The following is a 22,158-nucleotide window of genomic DNA, read 5'->3' on the forward strand; positions in this document are numbered from 1 at the left end:
CATAATTAGTGAACCAATATCATTAAATCATTAGTAGCTAAAGTCCTGACTGCTTCAGTTTCCTTAGTTTTTACCTAGTACCCTTTTTCCTGTCCCAGGATCCCATACATTTAGTGGTCATACCTCCTTAGGCTCACTGAGAAGTGACAGCTTCTCAGACTTTCTGTGTTTTTGATGACCTTGACACTTTTGAGTATTAGTATTGGTCCGATATTTTGTAGACTGTCCCTCAGTTACAATTTGCCTGATGTTTTCTCACGATTAGACTAGGGGTTTTGGTTTTGCAGAGGAACACCATAGAGGTAAAGCGCCATTCTCATCACATCATGTCAAGAGCACCATACTATTGATATGACCTATCGTTGTCAATGTTAACCTTGACCGCCTGGTAATAAGGTTCTATATATACGTAAGTTACTGTAATTTTTAGTATAATGGAACATCATTGTAATAATTTTATGATGTAATGCAATAGACTAGACTCCAGACATTTGGATTCTAGATCCATTTCTGCCACTAAATTGGTCTGTGAGCTTTGGCTGGTCACTTCACCTCTCTGCTTCTCAGAGTTTTTTGTTGTTGTTGTAAAACCAAAGGGTTGCTTGACTGAGCATGCCAATCAGAACATATACTCTTTTGAAATATTGTTTGCATGTTTGTAGTTACTTCTGAAATGTTCTCTAAACAATATGTACTTCTAGGTTTGCAAATTGTGGTAGCCAGCCTCCAAGGCGTCCCCAGTGAATAGGGTTGATCTTTTGTGGAAATGATGGTGTGAGGTGATAACTTCTGAGGTTGGATAACGAAAGACCTGACAGCTTCCACTGTGTGCTCCATTGGATCACTTACTCAGGGAGAGTCAGCCACCATGTCATGAACACTCCAGCAGCTTTATGGAAAGATACATGTGATGAAGGAACTGAGGCCTCCTGCCCATACCCACTACTGACTTGCCAGTGATTGAGGGTGCCATCTTGGAATCAGACCTTCCAGTCCCAGTCACATCTTCACATGACTGCAGTCTTGGCGTCATATTTACTGCCACCTCATGACAGATCCCCATCCAGAATCACCCACTCCAGAATTCCTGAACTCCAGAAACTATATGAAAGAAATGTTTATAGTTGTTAAAAGCAAACAAACAAAAAACAAAGGGTTGGATGCCAAAGCTTTGAAACTGTGTTCTAGGGCCCTCATGATTTGGGGGCTGCGTGTGGGGTACTGACTGGCTTGGTTTCCAACTCCTCCCCCATTTAAACCACTGCAGCTCTGCCTTTATCTGGTTTATATATTGAGGATCTATGTAGGAAAGGAGTCTGCTGCCAAAAATAAGTTGAAAAATACTAGATTAGGGAAACACTGGATTAGATGACCTCTAACACTCTGTAATCCCATCTATCAGTACGAAAAAAATGCTTCTTACAAACACAGTATTTTCTTCAGGGCTCACTCTTATCCACGAGGTTGGAAACAAAAACCCACAGTGTGCTGCTCACTGATAAATGTATCAGGAGCTGCCCTTCCTGTGCGTGAGGACAGACAAGAGGCCAGGCCATGGAGACAGTGCTGCTCCTGCAAAGGAAAGAGCCCCTCTCTGGGCACAGCTCCCTGCCTGGGGCACCACGTGAGGGGACAGATGAGTTTGCTTCTGTGGCCGACATTTGGTTATAATAATAATGACGATATTAATAATAATGATGATGTTAACACTATCAACAACAATGGCCAGCACCTACTGAGTGCTGTGTGCAAGACCTGGGATAGAGGTTTTCCATTCACGATCTCATTTAATCCTCGCGACCACTAGGAGGGAGGCATTTTATAGATTGAGGAAATGGAGGCTGGTAGGTTAAATGATTTGCCAGAGTCATGGATTAAGAAGAGCAGAGCTACAATGAAAACTCAGTCTGTCTATATCTATACAACCCTTTGCGACCATTTCATGTATTTTAGGCCACTATTCAGAATGAGCCGCCCCTCTTTGGGTCTGAAATACGTTGATTTCACACTAGGCGGCTTTAAGAGTTAGTTCTTATAAAAAAAGCTCTCCATTCCTTCACTCACTCAGTCATGCAACTAACATTAGCGAGAGCCAACTCTGTGCCCAGGTGCTGTTCTAGGCACTGCAGATAGAAGGGCAAGGAAAAGAGAGACTTGTGCTCCCTCAGGCTAAGCTGGGAGTTGGCAGGAGGAGGCCCTGAGAAGCCATCAGCTGCTTCCACTGCTTACAGACAAACTCCAGGGAGGAAAAGAAGGGAAGGTTCCCTTCAGGATGCTGAAGACCAAGGTCTTCCTTGGAGCATAGCTAGAAAATGCCTTCAAGGGACAGAAAGACTAGGTGTGACCTGGAGCTGGATCCCAGACAGCCATGAACCCCCAAAGACAGTCCTTCTAGGAACAGTTCCTCTAAGACAGTTCCCAAAGACAGTCCCTGTAGTCGCTCTCGGAAGCCTTCCTGGGTTGGACCCAACACTGATTGTGCTTCTCCTGGCTGGGCACCTCCCAGGATTCTGCCAGCCACACTGCAATAAGCTGAGAAAGGCTGCTTCTGTTACTGAGCACCATAGACACCGCACTAAAACAGCTTGTTCGGGAATTGTATCAACATGGACATAGTGCTGAGAAACCTTGCTCTGTGAAATCAGACTTTGAGAAACTGTGCTTTTGAAATCAAGTCTGCAGCAGCATTGTTCAGAGATTTCCAAGAGCAGGTCTTGACTGCCTGTGCGAGTCAATAAACTTTAGTTCTTTTAGTTGGTCTCATTATCTTATTAACAATTCTACTCTTTCGCTGGAACTGTTTTGGTGAAACTCCAACTGTTTCACGAATGTATTTTGAGGCCCCAACAAAGCTCCTCAAAGATGCGGCTGGCACTATTGTTCTATAACTCTCACTGACTTGGACCCCCAAAGGGTCACTTCTTTCCTGTCGATGAGTCCACCGGAGTCCCGCGGCTGGGTTGGAACCTGTCCAGGAAGGTGCAGGGGCTTTAGTTCCACAAAAGGCAGGCAGAAACGGGCTCTTCATGGGGAACGGGGTGCCCGTCTCTATCTACGGAGACTGACATCTACCGGCTCCAGCCTCAGATCAGTTGTTGGCAGTGGAATGGAGTTGACCCCGTAGCCTCACCTGCTGCCCCCTCACACATTTCAGCACCAACACGCCAGACCCCCCACCTTCACCTGGGGCCACCAAATCCTATTTTCTCTTCAAAATCCAGAACCAGTCCTTTGTGACAGGCCTTGATTCTCCTCCTCTCCTCCACCTCCTTCACCCCCAGGCAAGGCTTCTTCTCAGAAGTCTGTTCTTGGGCACCAAACAACAAACACACAGAGATACAGAGATTAGATTGGTGGTTTTACCTCATTTGTGCTTCTTGCTGACTTTTAAATTGTGCTGTTTCAGTATTTTCTTACTCAGGGATCCAGAAGGCAGGCATTTGATTTAAAGACTCTTTCTAGGAAGTACCTCAAAGTTTTTCTAGTGTGTTTTAAGTCAACTCTTGTCCAACTGCAGAAATAGGAGTGGGGACTACGTCAGAGGATTTGACACAACTGTTACATAAAACAATAGTCTGCTCTTGACGACTTAGAGGGTGACTGCAGAGGTTTGCAGTTGAACGTGGGATAAGGTGGGACCTGCCAACCTAGCAGGGGACACTGGACACTATGATGAGCAGGTGTCAGGAGAGTGGCCCAGGCCCTGGGTTGCCAGGTGGTGCCAGCAGTGAGCAGGTGGGGTTCTGAGTTCCCCACCTGGCTCGACCCCAGCCGCTCAGGGGCCTGGTGCTCTCCTTCATCCCCGAGGTGAGGCCCAGCAAAGAATGTTGCCTAACCACCTACACCCTTGGGGGCGCGTCTGACATGTGGATAACCTGCAAAGCAGTGAGTCACCTAATAATAGGGGCTTTCGTCATCCAGTAAACAAAGTCAGCAGCAAAGCAACTTGTCTTTATGAAATCTGACGTCAACACTTGTCTATCTCATCCCTTTCCTGGGCTCTGTCAATTTAATTCTGGGTAAGGAAACATTATTAATAAAAACAAGCAACAGCATTCATAAAAGTAAAAAAAAGGTAAAATAGGGCCTTTACTTTTGTAACCCTATTTAAAGCATTCATCCTTCTCTGCCATGTGAGGACACGGTGAGGAGGGGGCTATCTACAAGCCAGAAAGAGGGGCCTCACCAGAACCTGACCACACTGCCACCCTAATCTTGGACTTCAGCCTCCAGAACTGTGAGAAATAAATTCCTGTTGTTTAAGCCACCCAATCTACGGTATTTGGTTATGGGGACTCGAGTTGACTCATACAGATACTAATTATTGATGCTTTCCTTCCCTCTAGTCTAGACAATGAGCTTCATGAAAGTAGTTCCTTGTGACTAGAACTGCTTAGTAAACAGAGAACTTGGACCTTCACAGGTAGGAGGAACAACCAAGTAATTTGTGAAATTACAAATGGGTTTACATCAGCCCATTTATGACGGCCCAGCTCAGCCCTAAGCTGTGGCTCTCAGCTTTGGCTGCACATTAGAATCAGCTGGGGAGCGTGCAAACTGCTGATGTCCTGGCTACATCATGGACCAATTAGATTGTCTCCAGGGACGAGGTCCAGACATCACTAACATTTAGACATTGGTCCAGCAGTCAAATGAAACCCACCATCCTAAAGCTAACTAGGTAAAGTACTGGGATGAGGGGCCCCCAACTAAAAGGAAAGATGCCAAGTCCTCCCTCCTATTGCAGAATTCAATGGCCTGCTTTACGGGTATCAATGGGATGAAGGTCGAGTGAGACAGAAGGCGATGTATCGTTTCAACAAACCAAACCAAAACAAACAGCTTCAAGCTCACACAAGTACTTTTATTTGAGGCAAAGAAGTCTGACCGAAAGGATTAAGGTTCCAAGCAGCCAAAATCCAATTGTTAGTGGCGCTATTTTGACTTTGTAGATTCAATTTAGTCAGAAAAAGGCATTTAGAAGGGCAAAGAAAACTGGAGGAGACTTCTAATCTACTGATCCTGCTCTTTGGACCAAACTCCAAGCTGGCCAAGCCCTCGCTGGTTGGTCTGCAGGCCAATGACCCCCTGCTCTAGGGACATAGGCTACACCATACTACACGTGGGGCAAGTGGGGCGGGAAACACACCAGCAGGTCACTTGGGGAGGAGCAGCTTCAAAACTCTTCATTGAAGGGATAATCCTTGTGGGAGGCACAGCTGTCAGGAGAAAAGAGGAACATATTTGCTTTTCAAGGAAGAGATTTTGACCACAACAAATTACAAGACAGAAATGGTGAGTGTCTCATTACAGGCAGAAATAGAGGCCTCAGAGGCAAAAAGCCAGTTCTGAGACTACAGATCATGGGGGCAGTGGCTCACCCCCCCCCACCTCCAGACTCCTTTGCCACGGGCTCTCATCAATTGGCACACGTGTGATGGATACTACTCTGCCCTGTGCCTGGGGAGTGCAGGGCAGCAAGACAGGATTCCTGCCTCCTAGTAACTCAGTCCAGTTACAGGACCAGAGAGCATCTTATTGTCTTAGATAGTAAGAGGGTGACGATAACATAAGAGATGTTATGAGTCTACATGTGTGATGCAGCAGATGCTCTGAGCACATGGAGCAAGAGGCCACCATTACACCTCCAGAGATCAGTGGGAGCTGAAGTGAGCCCAGGAGAGTAGTTGAGGATTTGATACAGGAAACAGAAGGGGAGGGGACAGGCTGCGCATTGACCTGGGGGTGGAGAGCTGCATGCGTGTTTGCCCAAATTCACAGTCCTATCTAGTAAGGCCAATAGCTTGTGCTGGGAAAATAATGGTAATAATGTTGCAAAGACCTGCTGGGAAGAGTGTGAAAGGCCCAGGGTGAACCCAACTTGAGGCATATAACTCTTATTGAAACAGAGCCATGCCAAAGTTCCCCATGTTCTGCCATTTTTTTCCGCATCCCATTAAACTTAAGGAATATAACACTGCCATTAGCACGAGGCTCAGTACAGCAATAATTGCCAAAAAGAGGCAATGTAGGGGCCGGCCCCGTGGCCTAGCAGTTAAGTGCACACACTCCGCTGCTGGCAGCCAAGGTTCAGATCCCGGGCACGCACCGATGCACCGCTTGTCAGGCCATGCTGTGGCGACGTCCCATATAAAGTGGAGGAAGATGGGCACAGATGTTAGCTCAGGGCCAGTCTTCCTCAGCAAAAAGAGGAGGATTGGCATGGATGTTAGCTCAGGGCTGATCTTCCTCACCAAAAAAAAAAAAAAAAGAGGCAATGTATGTGTATGTATGTAAATGTATACTCACAAAAAACTTCTTAGGCCACCCGGGAATGTTGGAGCCAGCCTCTCTCCATCCCCACTAAACATCAGTAGCCCACAGAATAATCTGACAGCTGTTTCTAGAATGGCACTGGAGAGTGGAAGGAGTCTAAATGTAATGGACTAATTGGACTGATTAGAAAACTACTGTGGTTTGTCAGTCCCAAGACCTTCGATATACTATGTCAGCAGCGGGAAGGGAAAGTGGAACTGAATGAAGGACACCGAGATTCTCAAAGCAGAACAGACGTACCTTGGTGAAGGATTCACTTCTCTCTCTTGCCCACTAGATACAAAAACGATTTTAACGTCTAAAGGTTAAGTACCATTAACACAAACAGGACCACGAGCAAGGGCCCTGGTTTGGGGCTGCCAGTGATCAACTCTGTGGCCTCTTTTGAATCTGAGGCCATGGTGTGACAGCTGCACGCTCACCAAGCACGTTCACACCTGAAGCACAGGAGCGAGTTATCATCTAAGATGAAAATCTGGCCAATATCTGCCAGGGACGGTCGCTGGTGCCATCAGCGGCGCAAACTCTGAACTGGAGAGAGAGAGCACAGGAGCTGGAAAAAGAAAGCTAGCACCCTACGCTGTCCTGGGGAATGTTCAAATGGTGCTTAGAAGAGTAACTACTGAAGGAGACAGAGAAGAACCAGTCAGAGAGCTCAGACAATACAAATAGCGAGAGAGGAGGTTCTTACTCTCCATTGTAAAACGGGAAGTTTCTTCTTGAAAGCAGAAAATGAGTTTTACACTTTAGTTATTGTACTGGTAGGAAAAGAAAAAACAAACAACTTTCCTTGTCATCTCCCTCAGATTCCAAACTACAAATTAGAGGGAATACAAGGAACCAGACAAGGTGCAGCAGGAAGGGCCTCAGGTGACTCTGCCAGGCAGAGGGGTCGAGCACCTCTCAGAGTCATGTGGATTATCAGTGTCAGAACCCACGCACCACAGTCTTCCTACTAACTAACCCCCTGTCATGAGAGTCACTGAGATCAAGAGTCACAGGCAAATTCCAGGAGGTGGGGCAGGAGCCACTTGGGATCATCTGGTTTCAGATGAGCCACTAAGATTTGAAAATTAAATGCCAAAATATGCGGGTACTGTCAGTTAGGCCAACAATGCGCCTGGGGCAAATGGAGAAGATCTAGAGCAGGTCTCTCAGCATTTTCCCCGTGGCTGTGTGCAGTTCAGCTGACACCGGTTTGAATGTTTCCTGTCGCACACAGATGAGATAGCAAGGTAACATGCAAAAGTCAGAACGGCTTTGATCACAGGACTCCGGTGTTAAGGCCTCAAGAGTTATTCTTTTGTTCTGCAGCATCTGATCCTCTTCCGGGACTCGCTCAATCATCACACCCAGGACTCACTCACCTCACCAAGGCACAGACCCTCCAATTCCTGTTGTAGCTGAGTAAGGTGGTCATATCCACGCTGCTCAGTTCAAAGTCAAAGACCTAAAAAGAAGAAAAAATTTCAGTAAGCTCTGCAAATAAAGATCCAACACTGACTATCGAAGTATTTATGAGCAGCGCTGTGCAGGACCACTGATGAGATAGCTGCTGCCCTGAGTGGGGGCAGGTAGTGCAGTAAGGTAGACGAAACTCAGAGATAAGTTTACTGTAGGACTATTCAGAGAATGCATGTGTTTTGGCTGGGTACTATATGGAACAATGAAAACAGTCCTTCCCTTCCAGAACCTCCAAGCAAGATGATATTTTTTATTCCTTTTAGTTCATTTCAAAACTACTGCTGAGCACCTCTATTGTGATAAGCACCAGTGGGGAATATGATGATGGGTAAGAAGTGTCTTTGCCTCAGTTAATTCCACAACTATAATACAAGAAGAATTCATCACACGTTGTACAAAAGATGTTACAGAAAGCACTCACGAGTCCAGAGGAATTCGAAATGAATTCCAGCTGGGGAACCGAAGGATGCGGTCAAAGCAGATGGTATTTGAAATGGGCCTAAGAAGCCAAATAAGGTCTTGACAGAGCAAGAAAGGGACATTGAGAAGAGAACCATGTGCATGAAGACCACAGTCTGCTTGGGAAGAACTCAGCCCGCATGGAGGCCAAAGGCAGGCCCGCAGCAGCACCAGGTGAGATGGGAGGCCCCTCAGCGTCAGATGATTACAGACTGTGCAGAAAGTAAGTCTGCTGCATACTCTGTGATTACAACTGTGCAAAAATGTGCAAAGACCACACACATGGTAAGATGCAAAAATAAGATAATGTTAGCACTATGAGATTAGTCACAAATGTTTCTTGTCTAACACCTTGCAAAAATGAAATATGAAACAAAGGATCCCTCTCCAGCAGAATGTGTTTCTCAAGTGGTCACTGTTTTACCACTTTATCTCAAATAATTAAAACATCTGTATATAAGAAGAAAATTGTCTCACCTACGAAACAGTAAGCCCCCTTCCCTCCCTAGGACTCACCCCAGTCTCCCAGGTGACCAGTGGTACATGTTACAGCCACAGCCTGTGGCCAGTGGAACAGGCAAAATTAGCTGCTCACTGTGGAAAGAGAGCTGCTGGGAACCAGAGCGTAGGTGAAGATGGAGCGGTCCTGGAGGAGCTGCTTTTCTCAGTGAGAGCAGAGGCTCAGGGGCATCAGGACCCTCCCGGAGCAGCTCTTCTCCGTGCACGGCCCCCGACACTGGAGCAAGAGGCAGGCAGGGAGGGGCGTGATGCCAGGCAGGCTAATCTGCTCCGGCGAGTGCTCTGAGGGCCCACCGAACACCGCCCTGGTGCCCTGACACAAGCCCTGCTGCTCTGCTCATTGTGAGACGGGGTCCCGGCAGAGGCAGCGAGTGGGCTAGGTGCCTGTAAGGTTTTTGCAGTCCACGGACTTATCAGCACAGAGCATTTCCTGAGCACTTACTAAGGCACCAAGCATCATGTGAAGCCCTTTGATGCATCTTATTTAATCTTTATGACAACCCTCAAAATCAATATTATTTTACAGATGGGGAAACTGAGGCATGGTAACTAATGGAGCCCCGAGGCAAATCCAGGCAGTGCTGCTTGAGAGCAACATTTCTCAGGCAAACACTGAGTCACTGAGGAGCCTCAGCAAAGGGTGGGTGTGCATGCACAGCAGGGGCCACTGAGGCACAGAGCTTGGCCCCGCACGAGACCTAGCACAGCGCCTCCACCCATGAGGAGCCACCATCCTAAGTCCAGGGTCTGCTCACTGCAGCTTACTCCCTGACTGAGAGGTGGGAGTCCCACACACGCCAACCCAGGGACAGGATGAGAGGCCCTGTGAAGAGCCCTCCCCTGTCCCCTTCTCCACTGAGGAAAACCTGGGCCAACCGGCCAGGATCTTACCTGCAAGTTCTCAGCAATGCGTTCAGGTGTCACCGACTTGGGGATCACGACCACATTCCTCTGTATGGGGAACCGGATCAGAACCTGTGAAGAGATGTGCTGAGTGTCTATGTACAGCAGGAACTCTCTGTTGCTCTCTCACTTTGTCTTATATATCCATTACTTTAAGAGGGAAATCCCAGAACTTCCCATGTGAGAAAAGCAAGGCTCAAGATGTTAGGGTCACAGCCAGCAACAGGGAAGGGAGGCGCTCAGCACCTGCTCTGAGCCACCAGGCCATGCGCTTCCGTGTCTCCCAGGTGTATTACCCGCAAGGAGACTATTCACTGCCCAGGAACTCATTCTACCACTTGGGAGAAAGAGAACATTCCCTGTGCAGCTACAATAAGTGCTCTTCTCTGAGTAGAGATGAGGGTCCACACACAGCAGCAAATGACCCCTGTACAGCCTGTGAAGGGAGTAGGGCAGGTACTATTATCCCCAGATGACAGGGCAGTCTTCCTACTTCCCATCTGCGCCCTTCCTACTACACGTTCCAGGGCCCCAAGCCCACAGTGACTGGCGCTTGACCAGTCACCTCTCCCTCCTGGCTAACGGAATCACCACGAATGGAGGAAGTTCTGGGAACAGTCATGAGCACCCGGAAATGGCCATACCTGGGCTGTTGTTTTATTGTGCTTCTCTGCAATCGCTTTGATCCTGGGATCCTCCAGCAGGGAAGGGTCCTCGGGCTTGGCCCTAGAGACAGAAAGATGGCGTGAGCAACCATCGTCACCACCACTCAAGGCAGCTGGCAACCTTAACCCTAACTCCCATCAACCTCAGAGGGCAGCCCGCCAGCCTCCTCCCAATTTGAAGCTTGGTTACAAACTCCCAACCCTTTGAAAAAAGAGTAGGCATCTTGCTGCTAGAAACACCAACCAGGAAACCCTACAAGAAGCTGCCACGAAGGTCTACAAATCAGTCCCAGAAGCATTTCCTTGATGCTGAATTTTTCTTTTTAGCCATTTCTAATCTTCATCAACTGACAAGAGAACATCATCCCACAGCAACTCACCAGGGCCTGTCGGGAGAGCCGAGGGGACTGTAGGCAGTCACAGTGATGCCTTTGGATTGGCAGTACTGGATTAACTTCTCCTGAGTGAGGTACGGGTGGCACTCGATCTGCAAATGCAAACAGGAGGGTTGATGGTGCCACTGTGGGCACAGGTGATGGGACATACACAGTGTTTCCCCAGGCTAAGTCCCTTCCCTCCCCACACAGAATATTAAGTGTAACTCATGTCCCATCTCCTGGATATCTGTAACAACTGTCTGTGTTTCCTAGCTGGTGTCCTTGACATTAACACAAATAATCTTGCTACCGATGTACTGTGGCCACAGGCCCTGAGGGTTTTTTCTGGCTTTGGCCATTTATCAACCATGACAGGTCTGAGGACCTCAACGTCTGCATGCTGCTCATCTTGAGACCCCAAGTCATCACAAGCCAGGCTCACACCCTTTCTCTCCTGCAAGATTCAAGATGTGTCACCATCATTATGAATCATAAATCAGGACTCTGCCAGTGACCAGGGACCTGTCCCCTGGCTGCTCCCTGGGTGACACGGACAAGAAGTAACTGCCGCAGTCTCCCACACACATCAGTCTCCCTGCTGGATGTTTACCTGGTTAACTGCTGGCTTATGTTTTAAGCCAGGTTTGTTTAAGATCTTCTCGATCTGGAGATGGTTGAAGTTGGAGAGTCCAATAGCTTTCACCAGCCCTCCATCCACCAGCTCTTCCATGGCCTAAAGACAAAGGAGGGTCTGCTTGCTGCTGACATGTGTCCAAAAGGCCAACGATCAGAATCATCTTTTGCACCAGTTTAATAGGTCCCGCCCTTACTATCAGACCTTCGAGAAGCCAAGAGACACCAAGACAAAAGCCAGGCTGGCTTCAATGAAAGAGCAAAAACAGTGACAGAACAACAAAATTCAGCAAAAGAAATGGCAGAGCAGATGGCTCACATCTGGGTCATTCACAAGGAGAACAGGAAACCAGAAATGAGGGAGAAGGCCAAATTGGGACCGCCTTACCTCCCACGTGTCCACAAAGTTGGTGTCACTGGGAATCACGTTGCCTTCCCCATCCAATGGAAAAAATTCCTTCCCGGGCTATTGTTAAAATAAAAAACGAACAATCAATCAATAATAGCCCTTCGAAGACCTGTTGGGGGAGCTGCATCTTTGAAAGCAAAGTTCTACAAAAAAATTATTCTAAACTAGGATAGCTGGTTAAGTTTATAGAAGATAAAGGCAAATCGGTATGTCAGTGTGAAAAGGAAACAGGCAGAGAACTCCCGGAGCCCCAGACACTTTCTCTATCACATGGTTGGAGCTGACTGTAGATGGAGATGGATGACTCTTGGTCAGTGAGACGAGCCCCACCATGGACTGGCGTGTGTGGCTGGGGGAAGGACTCAGGAGCAGGAGTCATGGGGCCCATGTCCTGGCTGGATCACTAGCCAACAAAACTGTCACCTCACCAAGCTTGCTGGCTTATCATAAAAAATAAAGGATGAAAGTCAAGTCCTGATACACCACAGTGCAATAAAACAGAGCTATAGGATAAAACCCACATGCTTTCCAACTGGTTGACAAAGCAGAAAACTGAGCTAGTGGCTAGAAAGAGGCAAAGGACTCGAGGGTTCTTTTTGTGCAGAGTCAGCTTGCCAGAAATACTGATCAAGCTTCCAGAGGCTGGGGCATGTGTGTGGAATATAGGAATATACACACACACACATGTGCAGGGCATGAACATGGATGTGTGGATATGCCTGGAGGCAGGGGCAGGGCGGGGGGCAGTGACAGGTGATGACATCTTACTGCCGTGTAGAAATATCACCTGAGCCATGTTTGCTGTCACAAAGTTTTAAATTCTACAATCACCAGACAACCAAGAGCAGTGCCCTTAAACTCTTAATGTGCACATGAGTCACCTGTGTTTCGGATTCAGAAGGCCTGGGCGGGGCCTGAGACTGAGTTCTAACAAGTTCCCAGGTGATGTCACTGCTGCTGGTCCAGGGACCGCACCCTGAGCAGCAAGGTTGCACACTGAGTGTCTACCGACTCATCATTTGCTATGATGATCTGCTATGAAAAGAAGGCATAACATGCCACAAACTACACCCAAGACCCAGGGAGCTGGCCTGAGCCCTGTGCCCTGTACCTTGAAGCCTGTTGGCCAGTGAATAAGGTAGAGGTCCAGGTAGTCCAGTTTCAGGTCTTTGAGCGTCTTCTGGCAGGCTCCTTTCACCTGGCTCTTCTCATGGTACGTGCACCACAGCTGAAGCCAGTGAGAGAACACATCTTATCAGTGCCATGCAGGATGCTGTTTCCCGGCCAGGAGCCAGATGGCTTGAGGATTCACTTTCCTCCCCACATCCCACCCACTTCACTGTGATGCTGTAAATGCTGGCGAGGGAGTTTCCATTTCACAACACGGATCCTAACTTTCCAAAGGAAGGTAGGATAATCAGGTCAAGGAAACCTCTCAGAAGGACCAAACTGAAGGCATAAAATAGAATGGATAGGTTGGCAAACCAGCCCTAGGCCCTAAACATGAGCTCTTTTCCTACCAGGCTGGTCTTTGTGGAGCCAGCCTCACCATCCAACCTGGTGTCCCGTGGGCACCAACAGCTTCCAGGCAAAAGATGGTGGCCAGCAGTAGAGATCAAGTCTGCAGATGGGAACCAAATTCCGTCCTCAAAGGTAACTCCCTGGAAAGGGAGCGCCAACCCACAACCTCAGCCTCATCAACAAGGGGCTCTAACCAATGGGTCCAGGTGGAAACACCATCCAACAGACGGCCATGGACAGGCGAACTCTGGAGCCCTCTACGGCCTTGAGTCAACACGTTTCCACTGGAAGAACTGCCTGCTGAATGATAATTGAAGCCGTATTAAGAGGCCCCAGATTATGACCTTGGCTCCTAAGCTGATGCCACCACTGGAAAATTGTGAACAAGAACCCTATCCCCCAGGCTCCCCATGTAGAGTGGCACCTTGCTGACGATGAAGAGGTCTTCACGCTTCACCACCTGCTCCTTGAGCTTCTCCTGGAGGGCCACCCCCACCTCATTCTCGTTCTGGTACACGTGGGCACAGTCGATGTGGCGGTACCCAAGGTCAAGTGCTACCTTCACAGCCTCCGTCACTTTGCCCGGAGGGGACTAAAAGGAAAAGTAATGGAAGGCATGGAGTTAAAACCAAAAACGAAACAAAACACCGAGTTTGCACACAACCCAGGAAGAAGGGCAGTGAGAACCAACTGCTCCTCCCGAAGCTCCTTTCCCTGAAGTTCAGGCTCCCTTACCCTGAACTCCAGGGTAAGTTTCAGAAGCAGCATTCTAAACTCCTTACTTTCAGATGGGGAACCTGGGTGAAATGCCAGATTGCTTTTTAGGAAAATCTGACAACCACTTAACAGCAGCACAGATCACCTTAAAAAGATATGCCAAAGCCACTTCACTTCCTTGTTTCTTCACATCTGTTGATACAGAAACCAGTGTATAAAAAACCCCCTGACTATCTGAATCTATTAGGTTCCCAAGACAATAAGGGATACCATTTCCTTCAAATAGCTCGGGCCCGCCCAGTGGCGCAAGCGGTTAAGTGCACGCACTCTGCTGCAGCGGCCCGGGGTTGGCCAGTTCGGATCCTGGCCGCGCACTGACACACCGCTTGTCAAGCCATGCTGTAGCGGTGTCCCATATAAAGTAGAGGAAGATGGGTATGGATGGCAGCCCAGGGCCAGTCTTCTTCAGCAAAAAAAAAAAAAAAAAAAAAAAAAGGAGGATTGGCAGATGTTAGCTAAGGGCCCATCTTACTCAAAAAAAAAAAAAAACCAAACCAAATAGCTCAAAATATTTCAAAAACCTGTAAATATGTACCCAATTCCCATTTGGTTTCTGAGTTCCATCAGTGAATGCCTGCCCTTTACTTTCTCCTTTCATGCATGGATTCTGATTAGCAATCACTTGTTCTTAAGCAGTTCTGGGAGATCATCATGAAGTTGAGAACATTACAGATGCAGATTCAAAGGCCTGTGCTTTAGTTCTCACTGTGTGAGAATCTGCTTTAAGCAGTGGAGACAGGAGATGGCCCCTCAGAAGACATGAACACACAGAAATGAATTGAAAGGAGAAGGTAAATGGGAGTCACGGAAGGTCGCCAGATGGTTTGTGGTCAGAGCTGCAGAGAGATTGAATGGCTGGCTGTGCCCAAACCATCTGACCATCTGAGTGACCAGCACAGCAGGGAGCCTGGCTGTTGAGAAGGAGAAGGAAGTGCATGCATAGCCATCGAGCTTCACCAGCACCTAGATTGACTGCACAGACACTTACTCCATCTCCTCGCTCGCTCGAGGTGAAAAATAAACACGTGTGCAAGGAACTGTGACTAGAGTGAATAGAGTGCATTCCTCTGGAGAGCTGGGGTAGAAAAGAATGAAAAGAAAAACTCCCCAGGGCCCGCAGCAGCTGCAGACATCTGCTGTTTTGACATCAGCTGTGGTGAACAGGCCAGGGGAGAACATGGAGCAGTGGGAACAGGTGCATGACCGGAGCCTGTTAGCACACTGAGCTGCTCGCCCCCAGGGAAGAGCAGGCAGGTGGGGTGGGTGATGCTAACTGCAGGTGTAAGACCAGGGAACATCTTCAGATGATCCGGCAATGTCCTATTTCCCTGGAGTAGGGACCCAAGAAGCTGCACCTGCAGCCTTCACCACCCTTCAAGGTTCAAAGAATGGAGGGGAGGAAACAACTCCAGCCTCTGACAGAGGGGTGGGCACATTTCCCAGGCCCCGCCTAGCCACACACTGCATCTGCCACAGCAACTGGTGCAGGAGCAGAGACACGACCCATGCCAGGCCCTCGAGACTCAATCTTTGGACTTGAGTTAGCACCATCAAGACAAGCTTTCATTCTGCTGAGGTCACTGTGCTGGGAGAATGTGAGCCCGGATCTGCTAAAGTGGGGTTGCGAGACAGGCGAGGGTTGAGAGAGACTGCCCCTGGTGACATCATCTATATCCTTGAATCTGGTACACCAAAGTCATTTTGTAGGTCAACGAATCCTCACTTCAAACATACATTTTTTTTCCGCTTAAGATTAAGGTGGTTACTTGGTTCCTCGGAACTAGAAGAGTGCACACTAGGAGAACCAAGGTTGCTGAACAATTGGCACAAAGCTAAAAAGAAGTTCATGTGGTGTGTTTTTATAGCAAAGTCAAGGACGGAAATGACCTCCCAGAGGTCATGAAGAAGCTGCTGCTCCCTGACCCTTCCCTGGGCAGAGGGCTGATTAGCTGGAAAATGACCAAACTGCTTTCACAGGGAAAAGAAAAACAGAAGCAAGGACTGTTAGGCATTTTACAAATTTGTTGAAGTTGTGGCAATTTATAACAAAACTCCTGTGAGTGGAAGGTAGGTGCCAGCCTCCCCTTTTTGGAGACGCCTTTGCAGCAGTGGGGAAGGTTGCGTAGGGCCAAGTGCTCTGCAGCGAGGGGAACCAATGGCCCTCACCTGGGCTGGTGAGCCAGGGCTCGTCCTGGGGCAGGCACACTGGTCACGACTAGAAGGCTTGTGCCAGGGCAGATCATGTCACTGAATGGAATCCGACCATTTGGCACACAATGGCTTGAACTGAGCATCGTAACAGCTCCCACTGACCGTGGACCAGCTCTAAATGGATTATAGAACTGAATCTTCACCACAACCTGGTAGATGCTGTCATCTCTACAGATAAAGAAACTAAGGCACAGAGAGGTTAGAAGCGGCCCAGGATCCTGCAGTTAGTAAGAGATGTCAGGATTCAAACCCCAGTAGAGGGACCTTAGAGCCATGCTTTGCCGAGAGGTCTCTCCTCTGGGGTGGACCCCAAGAGGCAGGAGACGCTGGTCAGTGAGAGGACAAGTCTCCTAGGCTTGGAGAAGTCATCTTCTGGGATGAAAATGTATCAGACTCCACCAACTACATTCAATATTAATCATCTCAATCCAGAACCCTTCCCAGAAAGAGACTAAACTAACTTATCACTAATGAAGCAGCCAACTCAAGATATGGTGAAAAGTCACTCAATAAACAGGAATGCTAATACATGATTACACCATCTCCCCATTCCATGTCCCCATTCGAAAATGCAAACAGAACTGAGTGGTCCAGACTGAGACTTTGAAAAGAATATAAATCATGAAAATGCTTCCATACATCTAACAGCAAATCTGCAGGACACCAGTGTAGGAAACACTCAAATTATAAATAACTGAATTATACAAATCCTACAGACTAAATCCCGTTTTAAAGTCGATTCTGCCACTAACCTGCCCTGGGACTTGGGCACATCCATGCACGCCCATGCCTCTCAGACCTTGCAGCTCCCCAGCTCCAGCTTGGGCGGCAACTTGACGTTCTGGGCTGACGGCATCAAGTGACAGCGGTGAGAGGCCTCTGCCCCTGGGCCCCCACCACCTGCAGGGGATGGGCCTCCCTAGTTCCTCGTTTTAGAACATTCCCAGGCCAGCTAACACCAACTCAGATAATTACTATTAGACTCTCTCTCTCTCACACACACACACACATACTCCCACCTTTTAAAATCTAATCCTCTTGCCCTTTGCTTGTAGCTCTTGCTAGTTACTTTAAGATAATATCCTTCCCTCTAGTCCCTCTGCAAGTCAGAAGAAAACCACAGCCAAAACCCAGAAAGGTTATACAACAGTGTAAATCATAAACACAAAGCATCTCAGAAATTGAATCCCTTGCAGTATTAACCATGGGGATTTCTGGGAAGAGGAGACTGTTACTTCTGATGTATTTTTTTTGAAATTTTCTCTAGTTAGCAGGTATTACTTTTGTAATGAAAGCGGGGCTGGGGGGCTTCACTTTGGGGAAAAAAAACTATCTTGGGTAAGACGTATGAGAACAGTGTGCCAATGATCATCCTGGAGCAGGAATGCGAAACCACAGCTTTTGAACTTAGATTTAACAAAGAAACAGGGCCATCAATCCTAAAGCCTTGAAAAGTACCGTATCACAGAAAAGCTGTCACTGAAAAACACTGTTTAACCTCTTCTGATTAAACCAGCTCTTCTTAGGGAAACCCCACCTGCATTTAAGAAAAACTAATATTTTTTTGTTATTGGTTTTGTTTAAATACTAGTGGTGTCACAATTTTCTATTTTTCATAAGTGTAAATGATTTCAACCAGATGAGAGTTAGACATGTGTGACCTAACTTCTCAAAATGTATTCCAAGTTCCAATTAATTTACTTAGAAATCTTCTGGAAGAGGAGTCGGTAACCTTTTTCTGTAAGGGGCCAGACAGAAAATATATTAGGGTTTGTGGGCCAAAGGGCCTGTCACAAGTGCTCAACATCACTGTTGCAGCACAAAGCAGTCATAAACAATACGTAAAGCAATGAGATGTGTTCCAGTAAAACTTTATTTACAAAAACAGGCCTGTGGGTTGTAGTTCACCAAGCCCTTTGTATGCCAGAAGAGCATACAAACAAATGGGGATTAAGCAACAGGCCCAGCCTTCCTTTGTCCTGCCTCCTGTTCACAAATAACATTCTGGTTCCCAATTCAGCACCCTGATAACAAAAAGTTAGGTATTCTGATTTTGAAAACAAGTATTTTAGTGATTGAAAGAGTTTAACACCTGTTCTAATTTAACCAATTGACAATACGGTCCCAATCAAATTTGGGTAAATCTGAGCAAGCTGGGCCAGCTCGCTCTGTGATTACACAGAACGTTCCCACCCTGCAACACCGGGAGACCAGGATCTGGCATTTTTGTATAAACAAGGCTTAAAATGCACCACATGAGACTCCAACAGAATAAGCATCGGCGAGAATCCACAGGATGACTACAACATGCTACCTTTCACATCCTATCCACGGTCAACAGAGACGCTCTTCATTGTTTGATGTAGATAAGCCAACCTCACTTGGCTCACATTCAATCACCCAAACTCATTATCCAGTTTAATAATGTAAACTGCAATTTCAAATGATAAGGAATCGACTGCTGAAGAATGATCTTTTTTGTTGCCTTATCATATGAAAACAGTCAATTTGGCTACTATTTTACATCAAAGCTCATTATCAGGTTTGGCAACAAACACAACCAATTAATAAAACTGGGATTAACTTCCTGCTGCTCGACTGGAATCAATCTGTCCTGAATTCTAAGACACTGATGTCTCCACTTGGTTGAGATGGGGATGGACCAGGAGTGGCCCTGCACAGGCAGGACTTATTTAAACGTCTTTGATCTTGAAGAGCGTGAGCTTGAGGGCTGCAGGGAAGTGAGGCCAGTGGAAAAGAAAAGTCAAGCTACTGTTTTAGCTCCAGTGCCAGCACCTCTACCCTCTCCCCAGTTCCGGAATCTAGGAGCCATCACAAGCTTGCCCCACTATGGGAATGTGGCCGGAATTCTGTCTCAGCACATTTCTTCTACCTCATGCATTCTTAAAGGGGGGATATTACCCCCAAAGAGGCAAAAACTGGTTCATTGGGAGCGGGGAAAAAAAAAAATCACAACAACTTAGCTACACAATGGTTTGTGGCCCCCCAAAGGACCATCCGACACAAACAGATGTACAGTCTAAAATTTTAAGGAGGGGGCCGTTAGGCTCCTGGCTGGAGCAGGTGTGGAGATCATGGAAAAGAAGTTGAGAAACACAGTTGTACCTCCATTCCTAAGTTTGGAGTATACGAGTGAGTTACAATGACCATTTACTACAACAATTTTACCAGCAACCAGATACTAGCCAGCATCAGAAGTAAGCTCTGTTTTAACTGCTTTCTGGCAATACAATGCTGGTGGACTTACTGTCTAACGGGGAAGGCAAGCTTGCCAAGGGGAAACCCCTCTAAGCCACACAGCAGTGGGAGGCAGAGATGCTCTCCAACAAGCCTGAGACCCTCACCTCCGAAGAGAGAAGGGTGAGTTTGAGGACCTTCAAGGGAATAGGAGGCTGGAGACCACTCGAGCCCTGTGAAGGGTATGGATGGTAAAACAGCCACCATGACATGAAAGATCCATGAGAACAAGGAGCTGCACCCACTCACAGAGCCTCCCCCAGTTCTCACGAAGATAACGGGGACGGTATTTAGGTCACGCATCTTTTGTCCAGCATCTGTGAAGGAATAGGTACACATATACGAGGGAAAGGTACTAAGCCGCCATCCATATAACTTTTGTACTTAAAAAAAAAAAAAAATCTACTCCAGGCCCACACTTATACTATTCATTTCACTATTACCTCCCTACCGTGCCTCCACACAACTCTGTACAAACCTCATCTCCTCACCCCCAAATTCTAAAGTTATCTTGCTTCTTCTCATTAATTCAACACATACCTTTTGGGTACCTACTATTTACTAGGCACTGTGAGAAGTGCTGGAAACAGTTGTGAACAAGGCAGATGTTACCCCAGCCCTCAATGAACTTAGGCTGCTGCAATGATCTAACTGTACAGATTTTATAATGTTACTTGAAATAAATATACAACTTTTCAGGGTGTTAAGTGCTCAGGTGAATGACTTACAACCTGCTTTTATCAATTTTTACTCCTTACTCTATAGTAGTGATTTTCAAACGACAGGCCTAAGGTCAGGACTATCATTTCTAGAAACACAAAACAAAAATATCAGAATGCATCCCACCTAGTAAGGTTAAGTATTGTTTTGTGGAACTTTTGTTCCAGTTATGCATGTACATCTGTGTGCCGCATCACTACAGAAACTCTAATTTGCTATTGCCAAGAAAGTGTCTTTTCACATCCATTCCAAGAGAATAACCTGCAACAGATGGACTTTAACTCGGTATCACGGTCATAATTCAATTACAGCCTTAGAGTGTAATTCAATTATACTCACTGGACTTGGTGAGGCAAACACAAATTAAGAATACCCCAATCACTTTGGCCAACTAGACAACTCTAGGAACCTTTTCTTATTCACCTTACATTTATGCATTTTCAACCGCAGGTTTTTAGAGTAGAGATAAACACCATCCTCTGTTTTATTTCACACCATTTCACGGTGCACTCAATCCCTTGTCTTTTCTTTCCTTGTCTGGGTGTGAATACCCAACGCCCAGGCCCACATTCAAAGCTCCTGGGAAAACCTGGGCCACAGCTGCGGAATGTTAATATACAATGCCCGAAGTGAACTATAAGAGGCTTTAAAATATTGAGTTTTGTCCCAGTGCCCATAATACCATCCTTCGATGCTCCCTAATTTCATGTAAGCAGATGATCCCTAACCATTTCTTGGGGACACTGAGAAGAGATGTTAGTGGTGTTAAGGTTTCCGGAGACAGTTTTTTTTTTTTTGTGAGGAAGAGCAGCCCTGAGCTAACATCCATGCTAATCCTCCTCTTTTTGCTGAGGAAGACCGGCTCTGAGCTAACATCTATTGCCAACCCTCCTCCTTTTTTTCCCCCCAAAGCCCCAGGAGATAGTTGTATGTTGTAGTTGCACATCCTTCTAGTTGCTGTATGTGGGATGCGTCCTGGCCCCAGGGATCTGAACCCGCCCCAGTAGCGTGCGCGCACTTAACCACTAAGCCACGGGTCGGCCCGGGAGACAGTTTTAACGCTGACGCCCGATAACCGTTTGCCCCCGGCGAGGCGGTAACCACCGTGCCCCGATTCTCCGCGGAGTTTCCTCCCCGACGACACCCCCAAGAGGCACGCCTGGAGGAGGAGTTGGGCGCCGCGCGTTTGGGGACGTGGAAGCAGACTGCTCCTGGGTAAACTCGCGCCACCTGATTTAATTATCTGCAGCCTCCGGGATTACCTTGAGATGCTTATTTCTGAGAGAATAAAAACGGAAACGATTAAGGACCAACTATTCAGAAGACAGACAGAGGCGCAGGCGCGTTGGGACAGGAAGGCGGGCGCTCAACGACCCCAGCGGCTTCGGCTCCATGTCCCGGCTCGTCCCGGTTTCCATCCCCGGGGCCAGAGCGGCGGGAGCTCGCGAACCCCCCGGGCTGTTAGGCCCTCTTAGGTGATTTTCCACTCGGGACCGGATTCAGAGTGCGGCCTGGGGATCCCACCCACCAACTGTCTACAGGGGCGGCCTCGCGAGCCCCTCACGCAAGCCCCAGGGTCGGCCCGAGCCCGCCGAGAGTCCCGAGCTGGGCAAGCCTGAGTGTGGCTCCTCGGAGGCCGGGCGTCCGAGGTGGGGGCCGCTCAGGGTCACTCCTCCTCCCTCCCCGCCCCAGGACGCTCCGAGCCCAAGGGAGCCGCGGGAACGCGTCCCCCAGGACACTACCTTCCAGGTGCCCAGGCCCACGATGGGCATCTTGGCGCCGGTGTAAAGCAGCACGTGCCTGGCCATCACAGCAAAGCTCCACAGACCCCAGCCCGAGAACCAGGCCCCGGGGGTGGCTGCGCGGACCTTTAAATACCCCGTGCGCCCCGCAGAACGTATGATAG

General features: G+C 47.8%; 1 protein-coding gene across 1 annotated transcript; it reads right to left on the reverse strand.

Annotated features, from left to right (window-relative positions):
* Positions 1 to 4,843: 4,843 nt before the first annotated feature.
* On the reverse strand, positions 4,844 to 22,124 carry LOC101401231 (aldo-keto reductase family 1 member B1). Its single transcript, XM_004430748.3, has 10 exons — positions 21,995 to 22,124; positions 13,711 to 13,878; positions 12,877 to 12,993; positions 11,745 to 11,822; positions 11,334 to 11,456; positions 10,727 to 10,833; positions 10,326 to 10,407; positions 9,670 to 9,753; positions 7,704 to 7,786; positions 4,844 to 5,219 (listed from the first exon to the last, which is right to left on the reverse strand). Exons 1-10 carry the CDS (start codon positions 22,058 to 22,060, stop codon positions 5,177 to 5,179), a joined length of 951 nt encoding a protein of 316 aa, XP_004430805.1. The 5' UTR covers positions 22,061 to 22,124; the 3' UTR covers positions 4,844 to 5,176.
* Between the last annotated feature and the right edge of the window lie 34 nt (positions 22,125 to 22,158).

Source organism: Ceratotherium simum, chromosome 1 (assembly GCF_057802395.1).
Source record: "Ceratotherium simum simum isolate JZ-2026a chromosome 1, ASM5780239v1, whole genome shotgun sequence".
NCBI lineage: Eukaryota > Metazoa > Chordata > Mammalia > Perissodactyla > Rhinocerotidae > Ceratotherium > Ceratotherium simum.